This window comes from Enoplosus armatus, chromosome 1 (assembly GCF_043641665.1).
Source record: "Enoplosus armatus isolate fEnoArm2 chromosome 1, fEnoArm2.hap1, whole genome shotgun sequence".
Classification (NCBI taxonomy): domain Eukaryota; kingdom Metazoa; phylum Chordata; class Actinopteri; order Centrarchiformes; family Enoplosidae; genus Enoplosus; species Enoplosus armatus.
In genome coordinates this window covers 13,258,610-13,271,796 of record NC_092180.1, presented here as the reverse complement: position 1 = coordinate 13,271,796, position 13,187 = coordinate 13,258,610, and the positions used below count along the sequence as shown (strand labels likewise).

The 13,187-nt window shown below is 42.5% G+C and overlaps 1 protein-coding gene across 1 annotated transcript in view; it reads right to left on the bottom strand.

Moving 5' to 3' along the window:
* Positions 1 to 13,187, bottom strand: part of sox6 (SRY-box transcription factor 6) — a 101,777-nt gene that overhangs the window by 26,652 nt on the left and 61,938 nt on the right. Inside the window, exons 7-8 of the mRNA XM_070908149.1 lie at positions 8,931 to 9,051; positions 5,037 to 5,116 (exon numbers count right to left, since the gene is read on the bottom strand). Coding sequence (XP_070764250.1) covers positions 5,037 to 5,116; positions 8,931 to 9,051 — 201 coding nt within the window. The remainder of the gene's footprint in view (positions 1 to 5,036; positions 5,117 to 8,930; positions 9,052 to 13,187) is intronic.

Here is a 13,187-nt window from a genome sequence, read left to right as displayed (position 1 = left end):
ATGAGGGCATTAACTGTGCTTCAGTGCACCACACCATTTAAAAGGCAGCACAGCGCCAGCCCCGTTTGCCTCAAGGCTTGTACAGGCTCATTGCCCAGGGCGACCAGGCAGGCTGACCCAGGCTAGGCCCAGATGTCAGGAGTGGAGGAAGGCGTCCTGGTGCACTGTGCCGATGCTTTCCAGTATGGCCCAACATCTGTCTCATCTGCTGGCACCCAACCTGCTCTGCACTAACCCCTCCTCTTGCCTTTCTCCGTTTCTCTATCTTACACGGTATATATATTTAAGTCCTTCTCTATCAGTTTCTCTCTCTGGCACATACACACACAAGCACAGCCCGTCTTGTGTGAGTGTGTGTGTGGGTTCTCCAGGCCCAAGGGCCCCAGAGCCAGCTCTCCCATTCAGTGCAGCTCACTGCATTATCCACTCTATCTGTCCATCTGTCCCTCTGTTCACCACTGCCTCTATCCAGCTGCTCACCTAGCCATCCTATTAGCCAGCCTTCCACACACAGCTAGCATTGCTGCACTGCTCTGGGTTACCTTCAAAGACCAAGCTCCTCTGCTCATAAACACAGAAACAGCTGCTCTCTACAGTATGTCTGTTCTCTCGTCCCCCCCCCCCCCCCCCCTCTCTCAAAGTCAAAGTGCTTCACTTGTTAATGATAGAAGCCGTTTCTTCACATCTGTACTACACAGGCATTTACATCCAAACAAAAGATAATGTAAACCGCACATTAGCTGCTCTCCCACTTTCTTCCTGTTTGTCCCTGACTGTGTAACACTCTTTCTTATCACTCCAGTCGTCTAAGCCTCTGAGTACTCCTTCAGATGTATGTGTCTGCTTGAGATCTGGTCTGGGTTGTTGCTGAGCATGTGGGCTGCTTTTCATCTTTACAGTGGAAGCATGAGCTGAGGCTGGGCCCGGGTTTATCATGGGCCTAGAGAGATGCCATAGCAAATGCGGCAGATGATAATTGCCGCGTTAAGTCTTAACTCAAGCAGCTCGACTTCCAGTACTGTAAAGCATAAGGATGTGATGGGCCAGGGCAATTCAGGGGGGAAAAAAAGCAAGAAAAAAGAGGATGAGAGTAATTCAGAGAGAAATACACCAACTAACACACTTAGAGATGGTTCAACATGTGGATGGGAAATTGGAAAAGCAAGACAGTGAGACAGAGACAGCAAGAGATAGAAAATGGAGCTTTGACTGAGTGAAAGCAGAGGGTTTCTGTTTATTTAGTCCTAACAGTGATACTGCATACGGAGAACCCAGATGTTCTGTTTTATCCAATAATGCTTTCTTTAAAATGGCTTAAACCCCAAGGTCTGCTTCCAATGATAGAAAACAGGACATTCTCAAAGGGTCCTCCTCCTGTTTACTGGTTCTGTAAAAAGGAGGGGTGATATATATTAAGTTCATATTGGCCTTAAGTAAATTGTTTTTCACTTGGCAACTGATGCAAGGTGTAGTGTACAAACAGCAAATTAAGTGCTATCCCAAATAGAAGATTCTTTTGTGGAATTAAGGAAATTCCCTTCTTGTCTCTTCACTCAATTGAATATAGTAGGTGTCCGGACAGATTGGGGTACAATCTGAGCACAATTTCCTCTGTTAGGTGAGAGGTGTCAGTTGTAATCAGGGAAGGACAGGCAGGGACGGAGCCATTGTTTCCTGCTGGTCCTGGGCTCATCCCGGCCCTGTGTGGGCACTAATGAAGAGGGGCATGTCGCGCTGGGATAGTTTACCCGCCTCCTCTCCAGTGAGTTGAGGACGAGAGCCAATCTGTCAGGAAAACATTGAGTGAAATTGCCCTGTGGTACAGCAATGCCTGGTGACAGCCACTTGCAGACTGCCAGCCACCAGAGTGATGCTACCACCCTGTATTGACAAGCAAATTACAGTCTCCCACACTCAAACGCATCCTGGAAGATTCATTTACATCCATCAGCTCTAAGCCTTTGTTACCTTGTTGGGTTTTCTTCTCTTAGAGAGAGAGAGGGCGGGGATCGGGGGGAGGATCCCAGACTGTTATGACAGAGGAGATTGTGGAGAGGCTGCGTGGCCAACATTAAGACTGACGGAGCGGGTAGCCTCTCTGACTGGATGGCTGATCGCATTAGCTCTGCAGCATTGTGGGAATTAATTCTTCCAATAAGATAATTTTTAAGGTTCATATATTGCACAATCTAAACTGAGTAAATTGGTGAAAATTATACCTTGCCATGCAGCTGACAGGAAGAGATATTTTAATTGGGGGGCAGCCTATTCAGCCATATGTGTGTGGGATTCTGTATGTGTGTGATATGTGTGTGTGTGTGTGTGTGTGTGTGTGTAAAGAAGATGAAGAATGGTCTTGGAGTCAAAACGAGAAACGCTCAGGACAGTTTAGTGGTTAGTGGAGTATTGTGCTTCATGATGCATGAAGAATAAACTCAGTAATACATAAGTAATAAGTAATATTTGCAGGAGAGCCCTAAATCAGCTTATTTTATTTGTGTTTTTATTCCAAATAATCTTACCAGTGGGCGCTTAAATTACAAGTTGCATCATTAAAACAAACTTTTGAAATGTTGCAAAAAAGAAATGTGAATCGAGCGCGTTTCCATCAACTGATTTGGAAGGAATAAACTAGGCTCGCAAAGCGTAGTTTTGTCAAAAGTTGACGTTATAGGCTATGCTTTACGCATGGCTGTAATCCACCAGTAAACAGAGTAGAAGAAGAAGAGGTTGTGAACTGGAAACAAAACAAGTCGCCTTGGCCTTCCCATCTACGGGAGAAAAATGGAGAGAGGTTGTTTTTATTGGGCAAGTTTTGATTTTTCTTTCATGTCAGTATTGGTCATGTTTCAAGCTGTCCGGAGACAAAGACAAATTAATGCAATGATGGATCATGTGAGTTAAATGCTCGCTACGTTCAAACTTAAAAGTACCTAAAGCTAACGTAAATACTTTTTGCAATCGAGGAAGTTTTATCGAATATCGCTGTTTCCATACAGCTTTTCTATTGCGATACAAAATGTGCACAAAAATAAGTTCATAGAAACACGTCTCCTTATTTTGTTAATTTAGATTAAATTAAATTAAGTCCCTTATTGTGTTGTTCACCTCTTGTGATTTTTTTTCTGCTTCTTTTGTACTCACACACGCACACGTATTGGAGTATACTTTTCAATAGTTTCATTTTGAAGAAGGAGGAGGGTGCTGGTGCTATTATTGCTCTAAAAGGGAGGAGACTACACTAACTTAATTCCATGTCTGGCTTGATATGATGTTTTTAATCATAGCAGGCTCCCAGTGCTTTGTAGGGGAAGTGGTGGCAGTCACATGGTTTGTTGATCCCAGCTATGTAGAAAAGGGCATGTTTGACTTGCCTTGCTGTTTTAAGGGGAGTCTCTATGCAGGGTAAATAGCAGCCAGCAGGCGGAATATGTGACAGGCTGACAGACTTCAATTAATGGAAAATGCACCTCTTTTTGTTTACTGTGTTCTGTAAAGGTCAGCCAAGTCATGGTCTTGGAGGCACTGTTTTTGCCCATTCCCAGGGTTAGATACATAATCAGAATTAATCACTCTAGACCCGTCTCCCCTCCTCACCCCAACCTTCAGATATATGACTGTCTCATCTGACCTCATACACCACTATAAATAGACTCAGCATGCCTGTCTGAACTACCACTCCTTTCCAATGGACTTCTCCATGATACACAAACTAAGCGACACATATACACTCCAGAAACATATTCACTTACTCTCACGGACACACGTTTTCAAACATGAGCAGACTCATTTAACACCTTACGTGCTTCTGATAGCTCTTCTCGTGGCTGCATAATGACGTACAGCTCTTCAGAGCCTGCTGCATGCATTGTTAGAACTTGCCAAGGATCGTTAACACTGACAGTGGTAGCCTCAGAAGGACAAATGCCACATATATCAGTGTGAAAAGAGTTTCCCCCTCAGTCTTGAGCTCTCTTGTTAAATCCTGACATACTTCTTTCTACTGTCGAGCATTACATGTTGTAGCTTTCAATAACTTTGCCCTGTTTTTGACAAAGCAGCAGTGGCCACTTAACCATATGTTAGGAGAGATTCTTTTTAATTCTTTGTTTCCTTCTTTTGTTTCCAAAGAACATTACTGATTTCTGGTTTCAAGTAGCCTTAAGATCTACAATTACACAGAACTGCGAAAGGAAAATGATAATTAGAGAAGCAACGAGCAGCAGTGCAGCTGAATAGATATTGTTGTTATTCAGCTTCCCGTTGCTTTTTATGTAAATAAAAGTCAGTAAAGTAAACTTAGCAAGGGAATCATTATCACCAATTTGGGAACAAAGATCATGCACGGGCTGAGAGAAGCCCTGGTAACAGTAGTATTTATAATAGTAACAACTTGAGGGCTAGAACGCAGATAATTATCTATATTAAACATTATGGCCTCAGGTTAAGCCCTGACCTCGGTTCAGCTTTTTTAAATGCTGTGTGAGAAAAGTCCTGGAGGAGCCTGTAGGGCTTGGAACCTATCCCAACATTTTCTGTTGCTCAAAACCCAGACTCAGGCTCACTTTGTATAACATACCATGAGTTTACTTACATACATACATATTTAAATTACTCAGATTTTGGTCCATTCTTTCTTCCTATTTGTTTTCCTCACAGAAATAGAAATATGGATCTTTATTATAAATATTACAGTGGTTCTACTAGATAAAAGCAAAAGGAAGGAGATGATTTGCTCACACAGTCAATTGTCTTATGATAAATTCACTGGCAGGCGATTAAGGCAACCAAAGTGATTCTCATTCCCTCTAATAACTATTATCTTCCTTACTCCTCTGTCTGGCAGAGCTTGTGGGGATAAATCCTCTATAAAACAGGATAAATTACATATGTAAGGTGATAAGCGTGTGTGAGCTGCGGGCCTCCAGGATTATTTAGTGTGCAGCTCATTACTTAGCGTACAGCTGCTTAGCCATCCTTTCTGCCCTGGGCTTGGCGGGCGTCCCTAGCATTCTTTGTCATAGCACTGTACATACCTGAAGCTGGAGGGGGCTGAGTCCTGACGCTGCTGCAGCTGCCATTGTGGATGGAATGAACTGCACTGGGTAGTTATCACCTGTCAGAGAGGGAGAGAGAGACAACAATGCATACAGGTTCAGACAATGAGCCGGCCCACAGCGACCAGGCAAGTGCCAACACAGATCCTGGGCCCTTCACTATTTTGCCACAGCAATGTGGCACATTGCAACGAGCCCTCGGCTTCAAGCCCAAACATCTGCATTAACAAAAGGCTAAGCTGGTTTGACTGGAGCAGGATTACTTAGGAACGTTCCACACCATTCCCTCCTTCCTCCACCTGCACAGTACACCTCCAGGAAAATACCATGACAACAATAACTACTACATAGTTTAACAAGTTAGGAGTTCTTTTAAGGTTTATGTGTGTGTGTGTGTGTGTTAGTGTTCAGAATAAATGTCAGATATCTCCCATGGTATTCAATTAACGATTATGTAAAAGGACCAGCATGTTCTCTCAGGCAGTTCATACAACTGTAGACTTGCCTGGCTATTGTTCAGCACTACATTGTTTGTTTGATAGCTTTGGCAACAGAGCGAAAGCACTTGTATGCGAACTGGTTAGAACAAGTGTGCAGTCACAATAACAAGGTTAAAAAATCCCACACATTCTGATCTCGCATATCACTGTGATCAAGCAGGGAAGAATTGGTCTCCAAATAGCAGTGCTATTCATTACTATTCACTACTGTTGGCCTGCCATCAGCACGTTTGTCAGACAGGGATATAAAACGGCTGCTCTATGACTGATATCCATGGGGGTGTATAACTGAGTACCAGACGCTTTCACACACTCAACCTAGTGTGTTGAGACGGACAGAACAGCCCCTGTGAGACGGGGCAGCACAGCGTTCATAGAGGGGAGGTTGGTCTGAAGCATGTGTCTGGAGGAGGCGGTGCGGGGTGCACAGTGGGAGTGGGGAGGGGTAGTTGGCCTTCGCTCAGACCCCACTTCTGCCTGTCACTTCTTCTCACAAACATATGGAGCCATTAAGCCACAGACAAGGTAAATGTATATACCTTCTCTTTCACTTTGCCCTCGCTCGCTCGCCTCACTTTGCAATCTTGTACAGCACAGCACAATGTGATACAGGCCATGGAAATTCAATCCCCATTTAGTAGCAAATAAAATCACACAGCCGAAGTGGTTTCAAATAGTGCTGGGTTGGATGTGCGGGGGTGCACTGTGGTTATTTCTACACCTCCTCCTTTTTGGTATCGCTTTCTCTCTGTCTCCCTCTCTCTGTGCTGTCTGTGACGTAGGATTTGGGAATAATAAATGGCTGGATGTCTTTAGATGTCATGTGAAACCTGGGGAGGGTCATGTGCTAAGTGAGCACACCACCACTGCTGGGGGGTTTTCGGGCTCCAAGGTCTGAGTCTTGGGTGCACACAGTCTGTGTCTAGGCACCAGACTCCAGCAGAATTGGCGCTGCGCCAGGTTAGCGTCACTGGAGAAAAGGAATTACGTTTAAAACTGTGTTGTTTTTTTACTGGCCATGGCTGGTCCCATGCCCAGAACCTGGACTCTGAATGCTAAGGGGGGTGGTGTAGTGCAGGTGACGCCATGGTCACAACAGGCTATATTTCCCTGCTCATGTGGTGCCATGAAATATAAGTCATAGATCTGCTGAGGGTTGACAAATGCAGCTAAGACCTTTCTTAGACCAGATCAAATGATGATGAATGAATTATATGACGGCAACCCTCTGACTTGATCTTCTCTTTTCACTGGCTTTTAAATTTTATTGAATCACCAAAGCTGTTCACATAAAAACAGGCGTATATGAAAATAAATGTGCAGGCATATCATTTTATATTGTTGTATAGATTTCATTGTCAAGTAGATCTGCTAAGGCCAAACAATTATCAAACTTTATTATCAAAAACAAAACCGTGTTGTCCAACTTAAATGACTTAAATAACTAACACACAAGGTTTAACGTAAAATAGCATGAGGAAACTGTCAACTGTCAGCAGGATGTCTATGAGGAAGACTGGAAACCCAAAGACTATGGGGTCATTCTGCAGGTCCATTAGGGGCACATCAGACTGAATGTTGCCATGTCTGTGTAAACAGTGTGAACAGACAGGGAAGTCCAACTTGTATCTATTTGTTTAAAAGATGAGTTGGTGTTTCTATGGCTGTGCTTGTCTACCATGCAACACCAGGCCATTGAGCACAGCCAGCGGATGGGGGTGATGACTTACCACTATGGTGCCAGAATGACTCTGTTGCCATGTGAGCACCACAGGGCTCGGGGTCATAAGCAGTGGTCCCTGGGAGCTGTCTCATAATGATAACATCAGATTAGTGTGCCTTAGTCTTGGAAGTGAATGCTTGGCCACTCACTTCATGGAGAAAGCACATGGCAGCTTCCTGTATACCCTGCAGGTGGTGGTGATAACATTGTACTCTCCGGATATATTGTGTATATTGTGTTGGATGGGGAGAAATAATAGAGGTTTTTCAAATACCCCTCCATGACTACAAGAGTCATTTCAGACCCCCTTTGCTATTTCTTCATGAACTCATGAATTATACATTACCCATACACATGGCGACCCCTGACCATGATTCCATAATAGCTGCTGTTATTTGAAGTAAACCTTTTCCGTGTCAAACCTATTGCAGAAAGCACACTGGTAAAAGACTCCCCCTCAGGCACTTTGTTTAAGCTGTCATGGCTCCATAGTTCCAAAATAGCTGACTTTCTTTTTCATCCTGTGGTTTTATAGTTAATTCATTAACTGCACTACCACACCTTTTAATGTCCTGCTGTGAACCTGCTGACTTCCCAAGTGTTTCTTTTTTCCGTTTTCGGTCCTCCTCCTTGTTCTGGTGCTGTTTTACAACAGACAAGAGGACTTTCCTTTTTCTAGCTGACTCATAAATCTTTTTCTCTTTGACAGTGAACACAACACTGTCTCCTTTTATTTGCATGTGTGGGAGAGAAAATAGGAAAAGTTTTTTTTTTTAAATGTACGAATTCAGTTTAATTTGATTGAATAAGTAATAGACACGTCTAAAAATTGCTTGGCCCTGGGACCAAGTAGGCCGTGTGAGGTGAAAAGCTTAGACTGAAGAGCAGGGAGCAATTTAGTCCAGGGATCTTTTTTATATTTAACATGAGCACAGTAGTATGTGGTGGCACATCTTTAATTTTCACAAGGATACAAGGGTGTATGAGGTTACTGCTTTGGCAGGGCGTCAGTCAACATGTTGCAACAATTAAAAAAAAAAAAGACTTTTTTTATTTTGAAGGCTGTGGAGGGCTTCTCTTTTACTGAATTCAAAAGACAAAGGGAGAGAAAGCATGTTGCTACAGGTAATGAAAACAGTTAAACTTGCAGGGAAACCTGTTCCTTACATCATCCACAAATGATCCAACTTATAAATGTTTTTTAATTACTTAATTTCACTGTCACAGGACATAATTGTGTTAAACTGTAATAGGGGAGTTTCTTTTTATGCATTTAACAATAGACTTTTCATGCAGGGTCATGCAATCTTCTGCATTATTGGATCTCTAACAGTGGATACTTGAAAAACAATTACAGCCAGCACACTACTGACAGATACTTTCATGTTGAAGACATGTTGACATTCCTCTGCTTCTCTACCCATATCTATTGTTCCACATGGACTACAATGTTCCCAGGTTCAGACAGAGAGAGCATGCCAGTGGCCTCAAATGTGAATTAAGCATTAGTTTGTTTCTATAAATTTGTTATGAAGTGTAACAACTTTAAGACTAAGAATCATAATTATGAAATAAAGTGTAAGAGAAAAGACATAGCAAGCAGTGATAAAAGGGGGAAAGACAAAATGAAGAATTAAGTTGCAAGCATACCTGGCTTATAAGACATTCCCGGAGGGAAGAGAAAGCCTTGCTGGGCGGCGGCTGCTGCTGCCAGAGTACGTTGGTCGTGTGGAAAAATGGGGATCATGAGCGGAGGCATGTGACCCTGGACCTGCTGAACAGATAGGGAGCGGAGATCAGAGAGAGGCCTAAGCATAGTCATGGTACACAGAAACACAGAGCCCACTCAGGGGGAGGCCAGATCACAGCTCTTCCTAACGCGTGCTGACAGGGGGCTCTGCGGCAGTGACGGCCCTCGTGTGCTCGCACAATACGTGGCCGAGCTACGCCTGCTCTTAATCCAAACCACAATTTCACCTTGGTACATCAAAGGCCCTGCATACGCACATTGTTCAAGCATCAGTTAGAGGAAGCGACATGCAGGACAGAGAGCAGAGAGGCTCAGTAGGTCCGTACTACTGTAGAGAAGTAATATACGTGTTGAAAGAAGCAACACCATTGCTGTTGATGCAGATACATGTTAGCAAGAGGATTGTTGAATGTATTACACAGGTGCAGAGACAGAATTGATCAGCATGTAAATGAACATGAACACACACACACACACACACTCACCCCAAGGGAAGATCTACTACTCACATAATCTTGGATGATCATTTATTTAGATGATAAAAGCCTGAAGACAATCCAGTAATTTACTACAACTGTTTTCAGCAGAGGAAAAATAGCAGGCAGTTGAAAAGTACTTGCCGCTTGCTGTATTTCATTTTAATGTCATTCTCTGACTGTCTGTTCCTCTCACATATTAACCTTCACCATCCAGTCAGTTGCTTACTTGCCTACTGGGAATATCAACGCAAACTCCCTGCATGAGTCAAAGGTGGGTGAGTAGCTTATGTCTCAAAAGTGGTGTGTGGGGGTTTCACACACATGTTGCAAGGTCCAATCTTACTGTCATTCTCTGCTTCCTGAAAGTCTATGATGGGGAGCAGCCCGGCTACCATGGGCCTGCGAGGGTTAATCTAGCACTGAGCCAGGCCACCTCAGGGGAACCTGCCTGGAAAATGGGTTAATAAAGGTCATCCCCCAAAATAAACACTTTACAGAATGTTTCTCCATTCATCCCTCCTTAAAATCAACTCGCAATAAAACGGGTCTGGGTGCAATTACTGCCGCTGCATTGGGGCATGAAATCAACCTGCTCTGAGCAATGACTTTTCCCCCATGTTCTGGCTGAGGTCTGCTATGATCTCCACTTTTTCAGCCCGTGCTGCTCCCCCTGTAGACCCTTTACTGGAGTAGTCGCACCCAGTTTCTCTCACAGCTAGCACGCTAAACCTACTTAAAACTACTTTATTGATCTGTCCAGAGGTGCAGAGCTAGACTGAAAACTAAATAAATAGAAGAATTTTATGTCTACTGAGCTTTTACAGAAGTGCAAGTGCAGAAAGTGCATTATAGAAGAATAGAAAAGTATGTAATTCTTCCAAAAGTAATTCTGTAAAATGTGCTGTTGCTGAAGAAAAATAAATGGCCAAGGAGACTGCGAAAAATGACCTTAAATAAAACATTGCTTTATAGGGATTTGTGTTCCAAGTTTCCAGGCTGAATGGATGAGAGATGGATCTTGGCCTTGCATGTATGGAACATATGGAAAAACACAATAATTAATGTCACAACATGAGGTAGGGCCAGTGACAGGCGGGTGGGGGGGCGGGGGGTGGTGGACGCTGGGGAACACAGCTTTTCTCTGTCTGTGTGTTTGGACTGTAAAACCAGATGGAGTCTGTTGCTGAATGTGCGGTAGTCACAGGGCAGAAAAGGGCTCCCTCAAGTCCACATCCCTCCAAGTGTGTTACAAGTGTGTTGCATGGTAGTTCATACATTTTTATGAATCAACTAGCATGCATCAGCAGTAAATTAAGAGTTTTTTTTCTAAATAAAGCTAAATGGATAAAACAAAAACATGTCTCACTCAGTCTCCAGAAGGGCCGATTTTCTTTTTAATCGAAAGTAAGTTAGCAAATCTTTCACAGCTCTCTGTCTATATTTCCTCTTCCTCTGGAATTCTCAGGGCTCCAAACACTCTCCTAAGTTAGAACATCTGTGCAAGACTGCTGTACATGCAACCCTAAGGTGTACTGGTCTAACGCAAAGGAGGCTTATATGCATAATTATGATCATCCTTTTTCAAATCCTGCAAAGGAAACTGAGACACCACCAGGGGAACAGCTGCTTCACATGAGGAAACAATAGTCATGATGCTACACAGTGAAAAAAGTATTTTAATATTTTCTATCATTTATACAATTTCTTTGCTTTTAATTATTTGAAAAGACACATGTGACTACATTAATTAATATATCTGAATTGTACAAGACATGTATCATATACTGAGAGACATCAGCAAAAGGCATCAAATACTTGGACGTATTTGTCTCCTGCACTAAATGTAAATGATATAATTTCATCTGGGATATCAGCTTTTATTATGAGTATTATTTTAAAATATGGAGCAGAATATACAAGATTCACTGAGGCAAGACAGACTGTTACTGTGCGTTGAAGGGGAAATAAATGCATTAAGTTTGAATGGCTATGATTTGCAGTAATGAGCTCCATGCATTAAAGTTTAATTTACAGCAACTAATGTCAAAGAAAGGCAAATCAAATTTTGAGGAGCTTCAAGGTGGCAACAAATAGTGGAGGTTAGTTGAGCTGTCAATTAACAGCTGGCACACAGGCTGAGCACATTATAACATTTTCACTAGTGATTCTCTTTTATTTGAATGTTAAAGTAAAGTAGAAGGAAAAAAATCTATTTTTAAAAAAAGAGACAGAAAGAAAAGTGTGTACGTATGAGTGGCTTCCACTCTGTCTCTGTATCCACAAACCCAACCTCCCCCCTTTAAGAGTTACCCTCAAGTTCATCTATGTATGGGCTGAGTGCCCAGGATATTTCTATTGCCAAGATGATCTTGAGGAGTTGGAGAATGAAGTGGAGCAGATGTGAGCGGGGCACTTGGGCAGCGTCCTCCCTTCTCCTCGTAAATACAGCGGCATTGTTGTGCTGGCACTGCTCTTCCTTTGTCTTAGCACTGCTAAGTACTGGATAATGTCATTTCACACCATCTGCCCCCAGGCTTCATTAAAGATACATGAATGGGCTATCTTATGAGGAACAGGTGCTATTGTTTGTCCCTCAAGACCCAGCACTAAGGATCTCACTCGGAATACTTGAAGAGGAGCATCTGTAGTGATCAGTCAGACAGACTTGGCTGAGGCCCCCGTCTCTGCCAGCAAGCACTCCAACAGAGGTTTCTGGGGGAACTCAGCCGCCTTGCAACATGTATCATCAATTCAGATGACCTGATGAAGTCTGTATCAGGCCAGCACGCAATCTGTTTCCCTCTCAAGGAGACGCTGGTGTTTGATGAATAGAACCAACTTGCAGTTCTACTGCTAGTAGGATAGCATATAGAAACATATTATGGAAGAGCTAATTAGGTATATTGTAATTAAGGAAGAAACATTACAGGACAGCTTAATATTTAGTTCAGTCACACCTTTGTCCCATTGTAGTTGTTTGATTTGACAACTTTCTTTCTGCTTTTAGATTTTCATCATTGTGTTTTATTGAGAAAAGCTTTAAGATAAGATAATCCTTTATTAATCCTTCAGCTGGGAAATTTGCATTTATTCATCTTTATTCATCCTTTTTTAATTGATCATTCATTTCAGCAAATAAAAAAAGAACCAAGTTAAACAAGAAAGCATACAGAATAGAATACAGTGGCTCCACTGACTGTACAATGGTTTAGCACAGCAGCCCACCCCGGGGTCAGACGGCTCAGACAGACTCTCATCTCTGATGTGTAAATACACAAGGTGTAAAAGACAGGGTAGACTTGAAAGAGCTCCCTTTATTTCTCCTAGCACTTACAACACATGCAAGATGCACACACGTATACACTCTCAAATAGATGCTAGATTTATCTTTTATTATTCCTATAAGGCTTACTTGTGGAGAAATACAGATAGCCCTTTACATGTTTCTCATGAAAGATGCGCTTTTATAGTTATTTTCTTAACAAGCTTTATGATTAAAAAAAACTGTGAAAAAATTTTGAACACATTTTTTTTAAAGATCTGTATTAAGCTCAGGTAATGTAATAAAGTATTTGTGCTATTGAAAAAAGTGAGTGGTTTTGTTTTTATAGACGTGCTAGCATCCACCTACAACACACGTGCCAGCAGCTCCAAAACACTGAGTGCAAATGGAGATGT